Source organism: Rhinolophus sinicus, chromosome 16 (genome assembly GCF_057876585.1).
Source record: "Rhinolophus sinicus isolate RSI-liver-muscle chromosome 16, RSI-T2T, whole genome shotgun sequence".
Lineage (NCBI taxonomy): Eukaryota > Metazoa > Chordata > Mammalia > Chiroptera > Rhinolophidae > Rhinolophus > Rhinolophus sinicus.
In genome coordinates, this window is record NC_142516.1 from 91,493,028 (window position 1) to 91,516,309 (window position 23,282).

The 23,282-nt window shown below is 37.0% G+C and overlaps 1 protein-coding gene across 10 annotated transcripts in view; it reads left to right on the plus strand.

Moving 5' to 3' along the window:
• The window catches only part of KATNAL1 (katanin catalytic subunit A1 like 1), an 81,384-nt gene that overhangs the window by 12,086 nt on the left and 46,016 nt on the right, over positions 1–23,282 (plus strand). For 6 of the 10 annotated variants that reach the window (XM_019736479.3, XM_019736487.3, XM_019736484.3 and 3 more), the window contains exons 2-4: positions 1,649–1,739; positions 9,114–9,289; positions 11,134–11,294. In XM_019736479.3, coding sequence (XP_019592038.1) covers positions 9,128–9,289; positions 11,134–11,294 — 323 coding nt within the window. In that variant the 5' untranslated portion in view covers positions 1,649–1,739; positions 9,114–9,127. The remainder of the gene's footprint in view (positions 1–1,648; positions 1,740–9,113; positions 9,290–11,133; positions 11,295–23,282) is intronic. The other 4 variants (XM_019736488.3, XM_074330073.2, XM_019736490.3 and 1 more) reach the window with 1 other exon arrangement.

Genomic DNA, 23,282 nt, shown 5'->3' on the forward strand with positions numbered 1-23,282 from the left:
TCAGCACCCTTTTTTGAAAAATTCCACACTGTCTTGATTACTGTAAATTTATAGTAAATCTTGGAATCAGATAGTATAATTTGTACTTTACTGTTTTTCAAAACTGTTTTGGCTATTCTATGTCCTTTGTATTTCCATATAAATTTTAGAATCAGCTCGCCAATTTTTATAAGAAAGGCTGTTGAGATTTTGATCGGGATTGCATTGACTCTTATTGATTACTTTCAAGAGAATTGACATCTTACCCATATATTGAGTGTTTCAGTTCACAGTTGCCCCCCCCCACACACACACACACTATATGTCCATTAATTTGGGTCATTTTAAATTTCCCTTAGCAGTTTTTGGTAATTTCTAGTGTTCAGATATTGCATATATTCTGTTAATTCTATCCCTGAGTGTTTCATATTTTTAATCATTTCATTGTTTTGATTTTAGTTTTTAATTATTTATTGTTAGTATGTAGAAATATAATTGATTTTTTTATATTGACCTGTACTCTACAACCTTAAAAAACTCACTTTTTTAGTTCTTGTCGCTATTGTAGATTCCCTAGGTTTTTTTCCATTAACCGTCATGTTGTATTTAAATAAAATCAGTTTTACTTCTTTTCCAGTTGGTATGCATTTTAGTTTATTCTTGCCTTGTTACACTGGTTAGAAACTCTAGTTCTAATTTTGAATAGAAAGGTGAGAGCAAACATACTCTTCTTGATCTTGGGGGACAGCATTCAGTCTTTCACAATAAATATAATGTTAGCTGTAGGTATTTCATAGATGCTCTTTACTAGGTTTAGGAAATTCTGTTCCTTAGTTGGCTAAGAGTTCTTATCGTGGTGTTGAATTTTGTTAAATGTTTTTTCTGCATCTATTGAGATGATCATCTTTCATTTCTGGTCTCAAAATTATATCAATTGGTTTTTTAATGTAAAACACCTTGTTTTTTGGTATAAACCCCACTTGGTCATAATGCATTATCCTTTTTATACATTACTGGATTTGATTAGTTAAAATTTAAAGATTTTTGTATCTATGTTCCTGAGGGATATTGGTATGTAAATTTATTTTCTTATAATGCCTGCTTTTGGTATTAGGGCAATGCAGGCCTTAAAACATGAGTTAGAAGTTTTTCTGCTGCTTCTTTCTTCAAGATAGTTTGTTTAGAGTTGATTTTATTTTTTCCCTAAATAGGGAAGAATTCACTAGTGAAGCCATTTGGATCTGGAGTTGTTGTTTTTTGTTTGTTTTTTTGGTGGGAAGATTTTAAATTACAAATTGGATTTCATCAATTGCTGTAGGACTATTCAGATTAATTACTCTCTTTCTTCTTGAGTAAGCTTTGGTGTGTTGTGACCTTCACAGAATTTGTCCACTTCATTAAGCCCTGTTTTTCCTTTTAATATTTCTAAAGTTTGTAATGGTAGCTTCTCTTTATTTCTGATTTTGGTAATTTATATTTTCTCTCTCCCTTAACTGGCCAATATTACTATAGGATTATCCATTTTAATGACCTTTCCAAAGAACCAGCTTTTGGCTACATTGAAATTTTCTATTGCTTTTCTGGTTTTATTTTATTGGTTATTGCTCTTAACTTTATTGTGTTGTTCCTTCTACTTCTTCTGGGGTTTAATTTGCTTTTATTTTTCTAGATTCTTAAGATAGAAGCCGAAAGCAGGAGTTGGCAAACTACAGTCTGGGGGCCATATTCCGCCTGCCACTTGTTTTTGAATGGCCCAAGAAGTAAGAATGGTTTTTGCATTTTTTTTAATGGTTAAAAAAATCAGATAAAAAAGTACTATTTTGTCACATGTGGAAATTAAATGAAATTTAGACATCAGTGTCCATAAATAAAGTTTTATTGGAACACAACCACACTCATTTGTTCACATACTGTCTATGGCTGCCTTTTTGCTAGAACGGCAGAGTTGAGTAGTTGTGACAGAGCCTTTGTGGCATACTCAGTGCTGTGCACTGCCACTTGGTACACTGTAATCACGTTTCAAGTGCCATGCATATCATTGTATTCTGACATTTTTATGTAATTAATATCAGCACATACCCTTCATGTGAAAACAAGAAAAGGTGAGAAAAATGGACTTGACGTATTACACTTTTAAAGCACACTGGAGTGTGGATAGTCAAATTAGATGACAAAGCATTGTGATTATTATGCAGTGACACTATAGTTGTGCTGAAGAAATACAGTATACACCGACGTGACCAGACTAATCATGCATCACAATATTTTCAACTCACAGGAAAGCAATGGTCGGAAAAAATAGAAAACTTCAAAAGGAATATTTTATCACAGCATAATTTCTTTACAAAATTAAAAAACAAAAATCAGTCTGCACCCACAGTAAGTTTTTGAGTGTCTCATTTCTTAGCCAAGCAAGGAAGTCCTTTACCGATGGTGACTTAACTAAATTGTGTTTGATTATGGCAGCCAAAGAAATGTGTTTGGAGAAAATAAATTTGTTTAAGACAGCCTTTTGGTGTAAACAGTTGCTGAAAGAGTTGAGGACATCAGTAGTCAATTAAAAAACAAGGCAAGGGGTGGCCGGATGTCTCAGTTGGTTACAGCGCGCGCTCTTAACAACAAGGTTGTCGGTTCAATTCCCACATGGGATGGTGGGCTGCACCCCCTGGAACTGAGATTGAAAACAGCAACTGGATTTGGAGCTGAGCTGCACCCTCCACAACTAGATTGAAGGACAACTACGTGGAGCTGATGGGCCTGGAAAAACACACTATTCCCCAATATTCGCCAATTTAAAAAAAAAAAAAAAACAAGGCAAATGATTTTGAGTGGTTTTCCTTGGCTGCCAGTGAATTGATAAGATATTAACAATACAGCTCAACTGTTATCTATTTGAGAAGTCAGTGCTGAGTTTGATGTTATCAAAGAGTGAGTTTTGATGAATAGTGTTCATAGAGTAACTACAACAAAGAATACTTAACAAAAAGTTGAGAAAACACTAATTCTGTACAACCTGAAGTGGAATCTGCTAAGATGTGTTACAGCTTATGGTGGTAAACATATGTGTAGGACAGAAAAAGGCTTAGGTGAACAAATTTACAAAGCTGTGAAAATGTGAGGTGGTTAAAGTCTATGTTTGTTCGTTTTTTTTTTATTTATTAGCAGGTATTTTGCAGAGAATATTTGAATCTGTCAGGTGATACAGAACCAGTAGTATCTCAAGACTCCAGAGTGTCGCTCTTGTGGACTTAGCCATTGCCAGTTCCATGGATTTTTGTCAGAAGCTAAATATCCTGACTAGAGGCTTAGCAGTGAGGGGTAAAGTTATATTGCAATCTTCGGAGCTTAGGACTGATTTGCAATTTTTCTGAATGAGAGGAACTGCTCTCAACCACTGTTATTAAACATTGAATGGCTTTGGAAATCTTTTTTTTTTTTTTTTTTTTTTTTGCTGCAGACTTGCTAATGTTCTTTATGTGAGTCAACCTGGAATTACAAGACAAAACAGTGTTTATATGCAAATCTAAAAGTTGTTTCGATGCCAACTGATGTTTGAATTACAGGTGATATCAAGCTGTTTTATGTAGCTTTCCATGCTGTCAAAAGTTAAAGCAAAGAAGTGAGATTTCCATTCCCCCAGCCCCAGATTTGCAGTAGATGTATTTTCTGAGCTCAAACTGCAGTTTCAGCAGCATTTTTCAGACTTTTATGCAAGTGCAAAAGAAATTTGCATATTACAGAATCCATTTAACTGTGCAATTGAGGCATTTGCACTTAACCTTCAGTTGGAAGTGATTAATCTGCGATGTAATGACATGGAAAAGACACAGTATCAAGAGAAGAATAAATTATTTAAATGCCCTTTTAAACAAGAATATGCTGAATGAAATGGTATGCTTGCGATTTGATACCAGTATGTAATAGTACCTATCTGAGTAAAAAGACATTTTCAGACATGAAATTCATAAAATCTTATTAAAAAGCAGCATTAATATATGAATATTTACAAGTGATTTTGATGACAGGGAACATTAACTTTGAATCCCAACTAAATGAAATATTATCCCCTGCCCCCGCCAGAAGAGTCCATTCTTATTAGTAGGCCTGTTTTACAAAAAGTTGTGCTCAACTCTTATTACTATTTTAAATTTCATCAATAAAAATTGTGGAAAATTTTGTCTTATTATATAAACACTTGAATAATATTCTCAGTTTTGCCTATTGGCCCTCAAAACCTAAAAAACTTGCTGTCTGGTCATTTACAGAAAAAGCTTGCCGACTCCTGCTTTATGTCAAGATGTTTTTGTTCTGCATAGTTGTGTACTTGCACATATTAGCAGAATTAATGCTTTTGTTTCACAATGACTTTAAAAAATGTATGTGGACCCTGACAGTAATTAAATTTAAAAAAACACCCTTTTTCATTTGAATTAGCTACTTACTAGAATCAGTCCTCTTTGACTCTTGGCACTAATTTTCCAGGCCATGTTTGAATTTATTCTGGTTTCTGCCCTAACCCCTTCCTAGTGCTCCAGGTACAAGTGAATCATATTTTTATCATACCCCTAAAATGTATGAGGTCTGACAGTGAAGTTTGCGAACTTGTTGCAATGATGTTGCTAACCGTTTTCGATATCAGAGGGGTTATTCATTATGAATTTGTACCAACTGGACAAACAGTTAACCAAGTTTACTATTTGAAAATTCTAAAAAGGCTGCGTGAAAAAGACAACCTGAAATTTTTTGCCAACAATTCATGGCTTTTGCATCATGACAATCCACCAGCTCATACGGCACTATCCTGAGGGAGTTTTTAGCCAGTAAACAAATAACTGTATTGGAACACCCTCCCTACTCACCTGATCTGGCCCCTAATGGCTTCTTTCTTTACCTGAAGATAAAGAAAATATTGAAATGAAGGCATTTTGATGACATTCAGGACATCAAGGGTAATATGACAGCTCTGATAGCCTTTCCAGAAAAAGAGTTCCAAAATTGTTTTGAAGGGTGGACTAGGCGCTGGTGTTGGTGCATAGCTTCCCAAGGGGAGTACTTCGAAGGTGACCGTAGTGATATTCAGCGGTGAGGTATGTAGCACTTTTTCTAGGATGAGTTCACGAACTTAATTGTCCGACTGCGTATATGTTACATTGCATATATATGGTATGAGCGAACAGTGCAGTGAATGTTTGAATACAAAATTTATTATAGTAAAGACACATTGCCATTAACTCCCCTCAAATGTGAGGTCTGCCAATTAAGTTCGCAAACTCATCTTAGTAAAAGTGCTACATACTTCATTGCTGAATATCCCTATAGTCACCTTCGAAGTACTTCCCTTGGGAAGCTTTGTACCGATGCCAGCACATAGGACACCCTTCAGAACAATTTTGGAACTCTTTCTCGAATCGCCATCAGAGCTGTTGCCGTATTACCCTTGATGTCCTGAATGTCATCAAAATGTCTTTTAATATTTCCTTTATCTTCAGGTAGAGAACAAAGTCATTGGGGGCTGGATCAGATGAGTAGGGAGGGTGTTCCAATACAGTTATTTGTTTACTGGCTAAAAACTCCCTCACAGACAGTGCCATGTGAGCTGGTGCATTGTTGTGATGCAAGAGTCATGAATAGTTGGAGAAAAGTTCAGGGCGTCTTAACTTTTTCACACAGCCTTTTCAGCACTTCCAAATAGTAAACTTGGTTAACTGTTTGTCCAGTTGGTACAAATTCATAGTGAATAATCCCTCTGATACCAAAAAAAGGTAGCAACATCATTTGGAATCTTTAATTTGGACTGATGGAACAATTTTGGTCGTGGAGAATTGGCTGACTTCCCTTGTGAACTTTGACACTTTGTTTCAGGGTCATATTGGTACACCCATGTTTCATCACCAGTGAGAACATGGCCCAAAACATTGTCTTGCCTCTCCAAAAGGTCTTGGCAAATTTCAGTTCTCCCTTTGCTTTTGTTCATCAGTGAGCTCCTTTGGGACCATTTTTGCACACACCTTTCTCATACCAAGATTTTCAGTTAAGATTTTCCTAACCTTCTCTATCGATGTTTACTTCGTCTGCTATGCTTCTCACAGCCAATGATTTTGACGCACAATATGATGCACAATTCGATGAATTTTTAGCGATGTTTTTGTCAGTTCTGCTCGTTTCTGGCTGCTCTGACCTCTCTTCATCAGTGACATGTTCTCTCCCCTCAGAAAAACGTTCAATCCATTTTTACACTGCCTTTTTCTTCATGGCATTATCCCCATAAACTTGGACTAACATGTCCCTCATTTCACTTCCACTCTTGCCAAGTTGAAAAATAAATTTAATGTTTCTTTGTTGCTCTAATTCAAGTTCAGACATTCTTGCGACGGCACACAAAAACATTCAACGACAGGGGCGGCCGGATGGCTCAGTTGATTAGAGCGTGAGCTCTGAACAACAGCATTGCCAGTTTGATTCCTGCATGGGATGGTGGGCTGTGCCCCCTGCAACTAAAGATTGAAAAGGGCAACTGGACTTGGAGCTGATTTGTGCCCTTCACAACCAGATTGAAGGACAATGACTTGGAGCTGATGGGTACTGTAGAGACACTCTGTTCCCCAATATTCCCAAATGAAAAAAAAAAATCATTTAAAAAAAACAAAAACATGCAACAACAATAATGAACGCCACTTAACAAGACACCGCCACTCGTAGACATAAACACAACTGGGAGACATTGATATACCAAGGTTGTGAGACCTTCCCTAATTGTTTGTACAGCGCTGCCAGTGTAAGTGCTCGGTGGCAAGTTCACGAACTTAATCGTCACACCTCATACTCCCCCTCACTTCGAACACACCTATCTCATCGTTCTTGCCACTTTCTGAAGCAGTTCTTGAAGTTCTCTTTCGTGAGTGTCGTTGTTTGTGCTGTTGTGGCTGCCTCAATGTCCTGAATCGATTCAAAATGTTTACCTTTCATGATTATTTTGACTTTGGGAAGAGCCAGAAGTAGCCCAGTACCAGATCCAGTGAATAAGGTGGATGAGGACACACCATAGTGTTTTTGTTTGACAGTAATTGCTGTACCAGAAGTGGTTTGTGACATGGAGACTTTCCATTGTGATCAAAACATGGTGAATGCCGCTGCCGAGTGGCACCCAATGGAAAGGCAGGGATCTTCAATATGGGCAACGGAGCGTCGAACCTTAGTAGCAGTGTGTGACAGGTTTCAGCTTGTTGGGTGCAGTCAGTTTGGTGTGAGCTATGGTTGAGGGAAGGTGTGTTTTAAAGTGTGCCCTAAATCATCCATTATGACAACTCTCCATGTCACACATCACTTCTGGTATGGAAATTTCTGTCAAAAACATTACAGTGTGTCCTCATCTACCTTATTCACCAGATCTGGCACCTTGTGACTTCTGGCTCTTCCCCAAAGTCAAAATAATTCAGGGCATCGAGGCAGCCATGACAGCGCAACTAAAGACATTCACGAAAGAGGACTTCCAGAACTGGTTCAGAAAGTGGCAAGATGATGGGATAAGTGTGTTCCAAGCGAGGGGGACTATTTAGAAGGGGATTAATGGCAATGTATCTTTTACTGTAATAAAATTTTTTTATTTAAACATTCACTGTATTGTTTGAATATTACTTTACTGATCATCGATCTCTGTGAATTCATGTACTGGTACCATACTGCTTTAGTTATTTAGGCTTACTGATACATTGAAAGTCTATTTAAAGCCAGTGTTATTAAAGTCTATTAAAATCTCATTATACTTTTCTAAACAAAGACAAAACAGCAAAAAAAGAAAATATATGGAACAGCTTTGTTTCTGCTGCATTCATTCATTCATTCATTCATTCATTCATTGTAATAAGACCTTATTGCTTTTTGTTACTCTTCTAATTTGAAGAAGATGCTTTCCATGGTTGCTCTGTATTCTGTAGGTCTAATGAACATTGGAATTTCTTACCATGTAAAAATAGTAACTTGTTTGCTGCAGTGTATTCTCAACTCCCTGCCATTGAACCTGTGCTGGAAGAAGGTGCAAATAATATTATAATATGCCAAAACACATAAAGGAAGCAGCTTTGTTTTCAAGAACGTACTGGAGTCATTTAAAATGCCTACAACTAGATGTGGTTGTGAGGAAGTTTTTGAGCCCCTTTAGAATAGATAAGAGGCACAGAGGGAGAGCCAAACTATCCACACCAAAATTTAATACCCGCAGGGAGGCACAGAGAAATACTTGACTCCCTCTGAGTGAGTTCATTGGCTTGCTTTTGTAGGTAGTAAGAGTAGGGCAGTTTGGACTCCTTGTCAGGACATCATTCTTCTGTGTGTCTGGACTTCCTGCTCTTTATCGTCTTGGGTGGAAAGTATCTGCATAGAAGCCTGGCACGATTTGGCAGATGATGGAAAGCCTGGCAGAAAGGCCAGAATGATGAACGGGGGGCTTTGGTGGAAGCCAGAGGTTCAGATGATGGTCTAGCATCTTGTAGAAGGGAAAAGATTAGTGACACGTAGTTATTTTCACAGACAAAAAGCTGTAGTGAGTGCCAGCATGATGGAAGATTACAAGTTGAGGAACAAAAAGGGCTCAGGTAGTTTGATTCAGGCTTTTGTGTAGATTCACGTTGTAGGGGACATTAAATATGTATGAATGGTACATGGACAACTATTGGCTGTTCCTTTTAAGAGTGTTCCTTTACTATGACTTTTTGTTCTTGGAGGCCAAAAAAATTTTAATGTGAACTAATTTCTGCAGTTTTAATTGATGTGAGAGGAAAATGTGTGATATTTTTATGTTTCTACATTGTCAAGAATAAATTGAAAGAAGTTAAAGCAAGTTCATCATTACTATTATTACAGCTTGTGGTAATTACAAATGAGCAAGGAAAACTAGAACCTGTAACATAAATCAATAGTTCAGAGCTGTGTAATTTCTCTTCTTATTATCTCCTTGGGTGTTCTTTTGTGATCTCCCTGTGCTGCGAAAATTAGAAACTTTCAGTACCAAAAGATGCATTCAGATAACCTCAAAGAAGGAGAGAACCACTTTGACTTTCAAACTAGTTTTGAGCAGGTATTTTAAAGAATAATAAAGTTTTAAAATCAGCTAAAAAGTCATTATATTTTATGTTTAGGTCTTTGAAAGAATATGAATTTGGCTGAGATTTGTGACAATGCAAAGAAAGGAAGAGAATATGCGCTTCTTGGAAATTATGACTCATCGATGGTGTATTACCAAGGGGTGATCCAGCAAATTCAGAGACACTGCCAGTCAGTCAGAGACCCGGCCGTGAAGGGCAAATGGCAGCAGGTGAGACCACATGACAGTGTCCGCGGGCAAGGGCCGGCGTCTGTTGTACTTGCAAGATTAGAGCTTGAGATGCCCTTAGTAGTTCTTACTTGTCAGAATACTGAGATGCTTTTAAAATGAACTCTGAATAGTTGTCTCTCTTGCCCAGTTAGTATTTTATATATTTTTGATAACGTATTTCATGAGACATATTTCAAAGACACTTAATTTTAATGGAATCTACTTTCAATTTTTAAAAAAATTTTATGATCAGTGGCCTAATTGTATGTGAATACAAATTTTTGAAATAAGGTATTGCTACTTTACCCTTTCATATCTACATGTAGTTCTGACCAATTTCATAAAACTATATAAATGTCTAACCACTATGCAGTATACCTGAAATTAATATAATATTGTGTGTCAACTGTAATTGAAAAACAATTTTTTTAAAGGAAAGTTTCTTCTTTTGAAAGACTCGTTACAAATACAAAGGAATCAGTAATCTAATAAGAAAACCATTATATTTGCTGTCTCTTGACTATACAACTAAATTATGTAATAGTATAGTTAATAAAAAAGTTGAATTATAATTTCTCCACTTATTCTTAAAACTTGAAATTGTTTTAAAATTAAAAGTACAAAGTCGAGCATTTCTTTGAAGTTTCCATTTTATGTACTAATGCCTTTTAAATGTTTCTTCTAATTTTTCCACTAGTCAGAAATTGATGTTTTTCTAAGTTTTCAGGGTAAATTTGGCTTACTTTCTGACTTAAGTGTTACCAGATTATGTTGTGTGTGAGAACAATATACTTGTTCTAACTCAAGTTGAAATTTTCAGTTTTCTCCTATCCTGCACACTAGCCACAGATAAGAGTGTTTTATAAATCTAGCACGGAAATATTTTTGACACGTTCTTAATTGTGTTAAATAGTGGCCATATCTATTCAGATATTTCTGTTATGTTTCTTTCATTAAGTTCTGAAATTTCGTTTTTCCAAGTATAGCATGTAATTGTATATAGGAGCAGTTCAATTTTACCTAGGATTTTCTTTGGTTCTGAAGTTCCTTTATTTGGTCTTTTCTATAATTCAAGGTAAAAATGAGGGAAAGTTTCTTAAGTTCTGCTTTATAGTAAAATGTCCTTCCTGGTTAAAAAATTAAGAATTGTAATTTTCAATCTATTTATCTGTTTGCCTTTGAAAATCAGTTTTGCTCCAAGTTTGAAAACACAAGAATCTCCCCATAGTAGGTGCTCAGTGAGGTTTTGTAACTATAGGAAAAGCCTTGCTTTTAAGCTCAAAGTCAACTTTACCCAGCACTTGAAAGAATTTAAACAAGGCCAGAAGAATTCAGATTTGAGGTGAATTTAAATAAAAATCGGAAGTGGGTGATTCATAGTGTAATACCACTTCCAGCTTTCAGATGCTCATCAAGGGCAGGCATGTTATATTTAGTGATACTGGAGGTAGGAAATGCTGGTCAAAATTTTGGCTGACAGTTTTTTGGAAGCTATTTATAAATATAGTAAAAAGATTGAGCATTACACAGATTTCTGGGAATGGTTAACTTATTAGACTTTGTCGCTTATTTCAAATTGTTAATGGTCAGCAATTCTTTGGTAGAAATAAAATTCCATTACGAAGATACATAGCCACTTCCCCTATGAAAAAGTATGTATTATAATTATGGCTTCTTTCAGACTAAATTCCTGCCCTCCTATCTACTTTGTTTTTTGAATATGCTTTAATGACTAATTTTGTATACTTTGAACAACATTAAATTTGCATTCTATAATGATTTGTTATTTACAATTTATATAAACTTGAAACCGTTTCTGGTATAAAGGCTATATATTTTTTAAGGTTCGGCAGGAATTATTGGAAGAATATGAACAAGTTAAAAGTATTGTCAGCACGTTGGAAAGTTTTAAAATCGACAAGCCCCCCGATTTTCCCGTTTCCTGTCAAGATGAACCATTTAGAGACCCTGCTGTTTGGCCACCCCCTGTTCCTGCAGAACACAGGTAAATGGGACTTAATACTCTTTATCTAATCGATATTTAGAGTAAAGAGAGCGACACTTTATTTGAACAAAGGATGAAAAAGTCTTTTTGGAGGGCATGTAAATTTAATATCTTTGATAATTTTCATACCTACAGGTTTACAGAGTGCATTTGCTAAAGAACCATAGTAGTCAATCACTTGTCATATATCTTGCTTTTAGAATGTTATCATGACAGTAGAAATTGCTAGTCCTAAAATTTATCGGTTAAGTGAGGCCTTAGATTTCATGTCAGCATCAACACTTAGATGGCTATCTTGCTTTCAAACGTTTTTGCTTTGAAAGACTCTACCAGCTTTAGATGAAATGGCGGACAAGTAGGATTCCTCTGGCTGGGCTACAGTCAGTTTCCAGAGTCATGGTGCAGAAGGAGCCTTAGTGTTCCATAAGGTTCAAGGTCATGTTCCAGTGTGTGGCCTATAAAGCTTTAAGTTTATGTCCCTGTGCATCCTCTACACCTCTGTCTTCTTGTTCTTTCCTGTCTTTGCCGGTCTGTTCTTTCTTCCAGGAATACCCATAATCTCCATCTAAGCAACTCATTCATTCTTCAGGTCTCAGCTCAATGTATTTCCTCTTTGCAGCCTTTTTAAATTAGCCCAGGCATAACAGTTTGTTCATAGCAGGTATATCATGTTGCATTTCTTTGTCTCTTCACAAGATTAGGAGCTTTGTAAGGGCTAGGACCATGGTTTTATTTACTCAAGACAAGAATAACAAACTTCCATTGTTAACACAGGGTTTGGCACATAGTAGGCATTCAGCCAACATTGACTGAATTAACTGTTCATTCTGTAGGTGAGGAAAGTGAGGCCTGAGAGACCCTGACCTGTGAGTTAGGCAAGGTCAGGATCTGAGTTTAGATCTCTCTGGCTTTTTTTAGTCCCCTTGTGAGGTGTTATTGTGGCCAGTGTTGCATCATAGAACGGAAGTTTCCCTTTGATCAGCAGCTGTGAGCCTGTGTTTAACTTGTTGATCTCTTAAAGTTTCCTAACAGCATTGAAAGAACTGTGAAAAGTGGTTAATTTATTCCTTCAGTGTGTTTTCCACGGAGGGAAAGATCATTTTATGATTCCCGTTATAAAAACACTGGGTGCTGAGTATTTTCTAAGGTCTAAACAATATGGTGCTTTCCTCAGATGTAACCACCTTCAGGTGTTTTGGATCAAGGTAACCATTACCCCTCAAGAGGCAGTGTTTCGGGAGTCGTAGGTTTGTTACCATGGAAGTTCCAGAGTAAATACTGAGAGAAAGTAATAATGGCATTTTGACCTATCAGAACTTGGAAGTGCTGTGTATGTATATATAATGAAATACCTTTATTTTTTTCTGAAAGTCATTATTTCAGTAATATACTTCTGGTTTAAAGCTAAAAGCTGACAATAGCTTTATTTTTATTTAGATATAATTGACATAAATGTTATGTAAATTTAAGATGTGCAATGTGTTGTGATATATTTATATACTGCAATATGATTTCCATGGCGGGGCTAGCTAATACCTCTGTCCTGTCACGTAAGTTTCATTTCCTTTTATTGGTGGAACAGTTAAGATCTCATCTCTTAGCAAGTTTGAAGTATTGTTGTGTCATCCTGTTAATGTGATGTATCACATTTATTGATTTATAGATGTTGAACCAACCTGGCACCCCAGGGATAACTCTCATGTGGTCATGCTGTATAATCCTTTTAATATGTTGTTGAATTTGGTTTGCTAATACTTTGTTGAGAAGTTTTGCCTCTGTATTCATTAGGGATATTGCTCTGTAGTTTTCTTTATTGTAGTGTCCTTATTTGGCTTGGTATCAGGGTAATGCTGGTCTCGTAAAAAGTTTAGAAGTGTTTCCTCTTCAGTTTTTTGGAAGAGTTTGAGAAGGATTGGTGTTCTCTTCTTTAAAAGTTTGGTAAAATTCACCAGTGAAGCCATCTGGTCCTGGGAATAACTTGCAGTATAGGAAATACCTGTTCTGAATTGCTAGAGAACCATGATGTATTTTAAAAAGCAGTGGCCACAGATAATAACTCTAATATTCGTGGCTCAAACTGAATAAAAACCTGTGGTCGTATTTTCCAATTGATGAACACTTACTTGGAAAGTTCTCCTCGTTGCAGAAACACTACCCCAGGTATTTCCTTTTCTTTGTCCTCCCTGAACTGCCCATAACACAGATCTGATTTCTTTTCATACTTGTGTTTCAATCCTTACTGTTAATGAAAGTGAAAGATGAATGGACCAGAATGTACTTCTCCAAACCACCACTCTCCGTACTAAATTTTAAAAAACGTTTCCCTTCTATATAGCCATGTGTGCATTTTTTTCCCTCTGTAGGCCAGAAACCCTTAATAAAAGCAAGTCTAAGACCGTATTTTGGGGAAAAGAAAAGATTCTTATTCCCACGTATATTGTCAACAGCAATAGAAAAACACCCAACAATTCCAAAAGATTCTACTAGTGAAGGAATTCTGTTGAATACCTTGACTACTAGCGTGGGATTAGTAGTTTTACTCTATGAATAAGCGAAATCACAGTTCCTTCATCAAATAATAATATCATAGTAACATATATGCGAGGCATATGTTAACGAAATAAACTTTACACAGGTTTGTAGCATAGAATATCTTCATGAGCTGGTAAAATAAGTATTATGATTGTAAGTATAGGGTTAAGAGTTGTGGGCAGTTAGAGTTATGTAATATTTTTCTCCTTTTGCGATTTTGTTTCTTCTGCAGGTTATGTAAAACATGTAATAAAACTTTCACCTAGAGTGTGGATATAGTCATTAGATATTCTTGGTTTAATGGGAATACAGTTTACTTCAGTCTATGAGATCTGAGTTTGAGTTCTCCTTCTGATGCCTGCTTGTTTTATGACCTTGAGTAAGTTACTTAGCCTCTCTGAACGTTAGCTTCACTACCTGTTAAACGAGGCTCTCTGCGTCATGGGATTAATTAAGAGAATTTAATGTCTAAGACAGGAACTGGCATGTAATAAGTAATTAAAATTGCTTATGGTTAACTCCGAAATAAAGTACCACAATGTTCTTTCAGATAATAATAAGCGAATAACAGAATTTTAAAAAGGATAGCCTTATCCATAGAATTCCTAAAGGAATTTTATTTTTCCCCTGCACATTCTACATAATCCTTAGTTTTCTGAAACATTTTGTATAACTGTGGCAGAGAGAATATGGTTTTTAAATGTCTAAGTCTCATGAACTTTGTGATTATTTTCAGGGAAAGGATGATAACTGATTATCAGTCACTTACTATATGTTGTACAAGCATTATTTTATTTAAACCTCCAATAAGCTCATGAAGCAGCTACTGTTAGTATGTACCCATATTACTATTACTAATTTATTATTATGAAACCCATTTACAGCTGAGGACATGGAAGCGTGTTATTTTCCCAAAGAGTTTGTTATTTCCCAAAGTCATCTGTACAAGAAAGTGGCAGAGCCAGGATTTGAACCTAGATGTCCTCAACTTCAGGGGTCTTACTTATATCCATTCTGCTGTGTTACTTTCCTACACATACTCAGTGGTGACTGTGGCATGTTTTGATAAACGTGTATATCCTGATACCTGTGTATAGATCTGTTATCCACTTGATTAAATTCTTACTGTATTAGAGGTGGTGGGAGAATAAAGGAGCTGAAAATGCTTAAAGAAATGAATATTGATATTTTAAATATAATTTAAAAAACTGTCTCCATGGGTACATCACACTGAAATTTGAGTAGAAGTCTATAGGAAAATAAAATTTGCTTTTCCTTGTATCGTACAAAATGTTTGCGGGATGTATCTGGCGTGTTTGCATTACTCCCAAATGGGCTAGCCCTGCTCGTGGGTCTGTGCCTTTTCCTCACGGCCTTCTAGCAGGACGTCTCCTTCTCCCGGCTGCCGCACTGAGGCCACCTGTGTAGCAGGTGTCCCAGCAGTGCTGTGCCACAGTGAGCTTACTGCTGCGTCCTGTGCCTACTGAGTGGAATCAAGGCCCTGCTTTAAATCACCAGCAGCTGCTTAGATAAGTCAAAAGAGTCTTTTAAAGTGAATTAGATGCATTGCCATAAACACAAAGAAATTGAACTGCAAAAGTAGGGTTGCGGTGGCGGTTGCTGTCAGTATTAGAATTCAGCTCCAAAGAGATGAAGCCTCCAGATCATTCTTAGTGTCCTGAGTTAACGGTGTCTTATGTTAATGAGATTATTTAATAATATTTTCATGTAAGTTTAGGTTTATTCTCTTTAATGAGACCATTTAAAAATGGTCTCTCCCAGTGGGACCTGAAGCCATGAAATTAAGATTTTGTGTGTTGGACACAGCAGTATCTGACATAGCATACAGGTATATTCAATAAACTATGCTTTATTCAACTTAAAAAAAATATGTTAGGTCTTTTTAAAGTTACATCTTTTGGGAGAGATGGCAATAAGCAAAGGATACACCAGCCTGAAATTCGTCGTTTGGCTTATTCTGTAGAGAGAAACTAGAACTCTAACAGGCCTTCTGATGTATATCTGCAAATAGGGGAAACGGCATAATGTGTTTCTGTGCACATACAGGTAGGAAGATTGATTTTTATCGAATTTGTGCTATTCTGTAGAATGTCAGCCAAGAGGAAATTCTTACTGATTTGGCATTAAAGTGGTTGCTTTATGTTTCTTTGGGTACTCAAATAGATTAAGAAACTGCTAGTATTTAAAGTCCCAATTTGCAGTAGAAAAAGATCAATTAAGGCCAAGGTCAAATACCAGTAGACAGTAAATACCATCTCATCTTTACAGGTAGTTCACCCGGGCTCTGGCTCACTTATTCTCCCGGGATTCCGAAGTAGCAGTACGAGTATTTCTCTCAGTCCACTAATTCAGTGGTTCTCCAAGTTAAGTTTACTTCTCGCTGCCTCATTTTTCTCCTCTGGAAGATGTATATTCTGATGAGATTGTTTTGTAAAATTGTTTTGAAGTCTTATGAAGAAAGACACTATATCATTGATCCATCCAACTTGTATTTTATGAACACTCATCATATGTGAGGCACCTGTGGAAAGTATAAAGGTACCCCCTCCTTCCACACACACCGTGGCCTCAAGAAACCAGTAGGAGAAAATAATCCAGACATCCTGGGAAGCTTGGGCTGGGAGGCTGGCACCTGTTGTATCCAGGTACTGTGCCAGAAGTGTGCTGGGGGTGTGGGGGGATGCAGAGACAGACACAGGCCTGTAAAGTGCGTGTGGGAGCTGTGACTGATGGAGACTGGACCACATTCGGTGACGAATGCGATACAGAGACTGAGAGGAAGACTAGAACAGATAATGAGCCATCTAGGCCAAGCTGTGGATACGAATTGGACATGAGAACCAGCGCTTAAGACAGAGTGAGTTAGGGGTGGCCCCTTAGGTGTCATCAGCAAGGAAGGAATTTTAAAATAGAAACTTTAAGGTCATTGTTTATATGGTGGAATCGGTTATTTGCCTAATCTGATTGGCACATTGAGATCATACTCATTTTCTTAACATTCTGTAGTCATATTCGCTTCTAAAATTCTGTTTTTGGAGAATGGGATGGACTACATTTTTACACTGTGGGTAGAATGTAGGAAGTAGCGCTGATTAACCATGACAACTGACATTTATGGAGTTCCTAACTGTGAACCAGGTACTGTGCTAATAAACTCTTTACATGGTTTATTTCTTAACCTTTACAACCACCCTCTGCAATAGGCACTAATATTATCATCCCTGTTTTTTACACGAGATTGAGGTGTAAAGATTCTAAGCAATTTTATCAAGAGCTGCGTGTAGGTCAGATAAGACGGGACTGAGAATTGGATTGGGTTGAGCAATGGGGAGCTCATTGGTGACCTTGAACATTCTTGGTGGAATGGTGGAGAATAATGGAATGGGTTCAGAGAATGAGAAGAGGAATTCAAAACAAGCATTGGGGAAGACATGAGTCAAGATTTCTTGTGTTTTAGAAGGAAAGGAATAACAGTGTGTTTGTGTGCTGATAGGAATGCTGCAGTGGAAAGGGGAAAATGGAAAATGTGTGGGAGAAATGGACGACCGGAGCAATGTCCTCGAGTGGACAAGAGGCGATGGGGACGGGTGCACCAGTGCAGGGTGCGTTGAGACAGCTGATTCAGAGTACCTGGAGGGAAGGCAGGCAGGTGTAGGTGTGGGCAGGTGTATGGGGTGGGCAGGTGTGCAGGCCGTGGGCAGGTGTAGGCGCGTGGGCAGGTGTACGGGGTGGGCTCTGTGGAAGGTGATTTCAGTGAGGGAGAAAAAGCGTGCAAGATAGTCCGAGAGGGAGGACAGGGAGCAGATGTGTTCCAGGGTCCAGACTCTAGTCCGAAGTACCCCAGAGTGGGAGATCATTCCAGGTGGCTGTTTTCTTTTATGTTTTCTCTGGGGAGCATTTGTCTTATTTTGTAGAACTCACTAGACACTTGAAATCTTTCTTTATTTTGGAATTCTAGATATTTGTTACAATAAGTGCCTAAAAACTTGGTATTTCTGTCATTTTTTAATGTTACAGAAAGGACAACTGAAAGATAGAAATTTTAATTCATTAGAGGTAAACTAAGGTATGGGAACAAGATAGTGGTAAGTAAAAATGAAGTCATAACACGTTACTTTAAAATTCTTTTGAAAAGCCTGTGCCTTGTTGCCTGTCAGCCCCTGTGCTTCCCCTTCCTTGGTTCCTCTGGCAGCTGCCACGGTGTCCTGGACATGTAGAGCCTTTCACGCCCCTTTTCCTTAGGAACTCAGAATCCTGGGGCTCCACTCACTGCAGGACTGGGGCTGAATTCTCGAAGATAACTTTCCCGTTTAATACTGGAATGCCTCTTCTCAAGACCTGCTGTGTTTAACTTCTGTAACACTTGGTGTTTACGTCTTTCTTCTTGCCCTCTCTTCGTACGGCTTCCGTGGCATTACACCATTCTGGTTCTCTTCCCCTTTTTCTTGTTTCTGACTGTGGCTGCTGCTTTGTTTTACCTCCTCCTCGTGTTGTTCCCTGCTAGTCTTCACTTCGCCGCTCTTTCTGTATTCGGTTCTGCTCGGCATAGCCAGCATCCGCTGTGTGCTAGGCTCTGGGATGCAGAGAACAGAGGGCTGGTTCTTGCCCGCCAGGAGCTCAGGTTCTAGAAGCTGTTTCCTTTGCCTAGAGCTGGATAGTTAACCAGGCTTTGGGGTTCTCATCCGAACTCTGCCCCTTAGTGTCTGTGAGGACCGGCTATTCAACCTCTCCCTCATTTCCCACTTCTGTGAGTTGGGGATCAATTCTATAGTTACCTCATGGGGTTATTTTGAGAATTAAATGATTGAATGCAAGTAAAGTGTAAAGACAGCCCGGTGCACAGGAAGTGCTTGAGGAGTCTGTTTTCATCCCCTGCTCCCTGCCACGGGCCGCCCCCGATGCTCCCTGGCTGCTGCCCGGACCTCACACGGCCCCTGGGGGCTTACCCTGACCGTCTCAGTCAAGGCGTTTACCCCTCACTTACCATTGGCGCTCTACCCCTTACTCTGCACAGTACTTACTGCTGCCATTGTTTATCGTCCCCACTACGTGGTAAGCTCTGTGAGGTCACGGCCTTTGATTTTGTCACTGCTGAGTGGTGCCTGGCACAGGGTAGGCATTCAGTAAATATTTGTTGAGTGAATGAGTAAGTACAATGCTTAGATTTTTTCCATGTGTTTACCAGTTGTTTTTCTCACTATGCCTTGCATTTTACTCTTTCTATATTCAGTTTCTTCTTTCCTGAAACATGTTCTTTAATAGTCTTACAAGGGTCTCTATTAGTGGTAAACACTCAGTTTTTGTCTCAAAATAGTTTAGTACAGAACACTGGATTGGTAGTTATTTATTCTCTGTGCTTTGAAGATGACATTAATAATAGTATTATCTTGCCTTCTGGCATACTATCAGTCTAATTGTTCATTTGTAGATAACTTTTCTCTTTCATTGTTTTTATGAGTTTATTTTTTGTCTTTGGTGTTAAACAATTTCACTATGAATCATCTAAAGTATGGATTTATTTTTACTTATACTACTTAAGACTTGTGTTTCTTTTGTTTTGCATTTTTTTATGCTTTTGTCCACTCATTTTATAGTCTATAACTAATAGTTCTATTATCAGAAGCTATTGGAAGTCTTATCTTTTTCATTTCTGATGGCTCTTGTTTGCGGTCAAGTTGAGAATGTAATGTCTCAATGTTTTAGTCATTCTAATGTGTGGCTTGTTGAGGAGGATGGTACTCCGGTGTTTGCTTCATCCAGGTGCCTTAGGGATGTCACCTGCCCAGCACTGCTCTTAGGTCAATTTCTTTGCTCAAGGTGGTATAAACCTGAATCCCAAATCACAAGAGAGCAGGCCCTTGGTTACTGTTTCTAGGGGAGACTTGCTCATTCCACCAGTATCGAACAGGTAGAAAGATGTACTTGTTTTTTCCGTGTGTGTGTGTGTGTGTGTGTGTGTGTGTGTGTGTTTGCTTTATTTTAAATTCTGCCATGTCATTGAGGTTGTAGCCCTTTGGGAGTCCTGGCATTCTGGGGTAGTCTCAGTTCAACTTTGATTGTGTGGACCTCAGGCCTTGTCTCACCTCTTACTGTGTGGTCATTACATCTCAAACCCCTAGGTGTCTCAGGCCTGGGAACCCCAAAGGACTGCCGTGTCATCCGCCTCTTCTTCTTTTTATTTTTTGGCCATTATCATTTGGCCCTCTGGTAAGAGCACCTAAGTATATAAAGGATATTTGTTACATTTTACCCAGAATTCCTATATGTTTTATAGTGAGAAGGTTTTCAGCTTGTTTTTGTTGTTACCATATTTTTATTATTTTTGTATTTCTATTATAAGTTGTTGAGGGTCTTAGCCTACACTTTGTTGTTTTTGAGGACTGTTTATGGCTTAGTTGGGAACTTCATAAATACTACATAAATACTACATAAATACTACTTGAGTAAGGCTGTAGTTGTAGTATTTATGTGTGGACAGAAAGGGATGTCCAGTATAATTCTTAAAATACGTATATATTTTCAGATAAATTATAAGCTTCTTGAATGCAGGGATTATGTCATATGTTTTTAGTATCCCTATGGTTTGAAAATTAGTAGAATAATCTCGGAACTTGACTACAGGCTAGACAAAGAACTGCGAGATAAAGTTCAACGGATATTATTTTAATATCTTTAAAAGTTATATAGTCCTTATACTCTGAAAGAATGCCATTGTCTGTGTAGTTTTCAGCTCTTTAGAGTTAGGCAGAAAATAAATTAAGTATTTTAAGTTTTCAGGTTCAAAATGCCAAAGAAGAGCAAGGTGCAATCAAGTAATTAACCTGCCTGGGAGAGGTGGGATTCTACCATAAGACTAAAGAATCACTAATGTTATCTGCCCCTCCCCCCACCTTTGAAGTGATGGATGACTGGCTTTGCAACTTTAAATCAGGCTTAGTATGACCCATCAGAATCACTGATAAAAATCCAGTAACTATCCTAGCTGAAATATCTGGTTGTGGGTAACATCAAGATCCTAAGAAGGCAATATTAAATGGGATTATGTAATATTTGGTGTGAAAAGTATGTCTGCAGCTCCAGTTTCATACCAGCTGAAATTTCTGGTTAAATGTTACTTTGGTTAAGTTGGATGATAATTGTCTTTTATAGTGGGTAAGCATCTTTTAATTCCAGGAAAATTTAGAATTAATAATAGAAATGTCTAAGAGAATCAAAACTATAGTAATAATATTTTTCTGTTAAGGAATATGTGCACTAATGCATACCGGGGGTGCCAAAGAAAAGTATACAAGTGGACACTTTGGTCAACGTTGCTCAAGCAGTAGTTCGCCGTAATCAGAAGTGTCTGGATGCTGATGGTAACCACTTTGAGCGCCTCTTGTAATTGCAGAAGTCAAATGTGACTTGTATTCACTTTTTGTTATTGGTGTGTATTGAGTATTACAATTTTAATAGTTTTTTCCTTTCTTAATATGTGTATACATTTTGTTTGCACCCTTCGTATTTATTTTTACTGTGTTTCTCTGAAAATAAGACCTAGCCGGACCATCAGCTCTAATGCATCTTTTGGAGCAAAAATTAATATAAGACCTGGTCTTATTTTACTATAAGACCTGCTATAACATAATATAACATAATATAATATAATTAATATAATATAATATAATATAATATAATATAATATAATATAATATAATATAATATATAATACCAGGTCTTATATTAATTTTTGCTCCAGAGGACACATTAGAGCTGATTGTCTGGCTAGGTCTTATTTTCGGGGAAACAGGGTATGTACTTGTGATGTAAGAAAAGATGGCTAATGAGGTTGATAAGCATACAATTGCAATTCAGATGTATTATGGAATCGTTTAGATCTCTGATATTTTTTACAAAACATTTTATGTTTACTCTTGGTTAATATGTAGGAGAAATTTATGCTTATTTATAATTTTAATTTATTAGATTTATAAAAATATTTGTTTATAAATTATTATGCTTTGTTAAGTAAGACAATTGAAGAACTAAGAAGGAAGGAAAACATTAAATTTCAAAATGAAGGTGAAAAGTTTTGGTGTCATTTAATTAATGAGGTTTGTAAATGGGACCAAGCATTATTCAAAAGCCTCTTAAAAGTGACTTCCAAAATCTGCACTCTTGTATGTATAAAAATATTCGTAAGCTGAATTTAAAAGCTTTAAGGAGGGGATGGCTGGTTAGATCCTTACATGGGCCTCTGAGCTGTGCCCTCCTTAAAAAAAAAAAACAAAAAAAACCCAGAAAAAACTTTAAGGAATAACTGAATTTTTGCATTTTTAACTTTAATAAGTTGAATATTTAAAACAGGAAAGTAAACCTTTGAAGAGTATTTTTTTGCATGAAAAGCACCCTTGATACAAACAGTTCATATCAGCATGGCCTGTAGTACTCACTGTATTTCTGAGTGGGTTTGATTTGCTTGTTAGATAATGAGGAAGACTTAATATAAAACAACTAAAATTTCTAAAGTTCTTTTGAGAACTGGAACTTATTCAAGATTAATTTCTGTGAAGTCAAATGACTTATGAAGGAGGCACCACTGCGATTCAGTAGGGAAAGGTGGGTCTTATCAGTGAATGCTTCTGGGTTAATTGGATATCCATCTGGGAAAAATCTTGAACCCCCCTACCTCACACCATATAGAAAAATTAATTTGAAATTGATCACTACCTAAAATGTAAAATGTAAAATAAATCTTCCAGAAGATAATATGGAAGGATATCGTCATGATATTGGGGTAGCAAAGATTTATTTAGACATTAAAGCATTAACGATAAAAAATCGATAGGTCTGAATTCTAAAATTACCGTGTTTCCCCGAAAATAAGACCTACCCGGACAAGATAATCAGCTCTAACGTATCTTTTGGAGCAAAAATTAATATAAGACCCATTCTTACTTTACAATAATATAAGACTGGGTCTGATATGATATGATATGATATAATATAATATAATATAATATAATATAATATAATATAATATAATATAATAAATATAATATAATATAGATAATATAATACCGGGTCTTAATTTTTGCTCCAAAAGATGCATGAGAGCTGATTGTCCGGCTAGGTCTTATTTTCGGGGAAACACGGTATGTACACAGGTTTTTCAGACATAATGCTATTGCACACTTAATAGACTATAGTATAGTGTAAACATAACTTTTATATGCACCGGGAAGTAAAAATTCCATGTGACTCGCTTTATTGCTGTATTAATTTTATTGCAGTAGCCTGGAATCAAACCTGCAGTATCTCCAAGGTCTGCCTGGAAAGAATGACAATTAGTAAATCATTAAGAAAAAAGTCAGACAATCCGATTGGGGATCCTGAGGGGGGGGAAATGAACTAAAGACTGGAATATATCCTCTACAAAAGAAGATATTCACATGG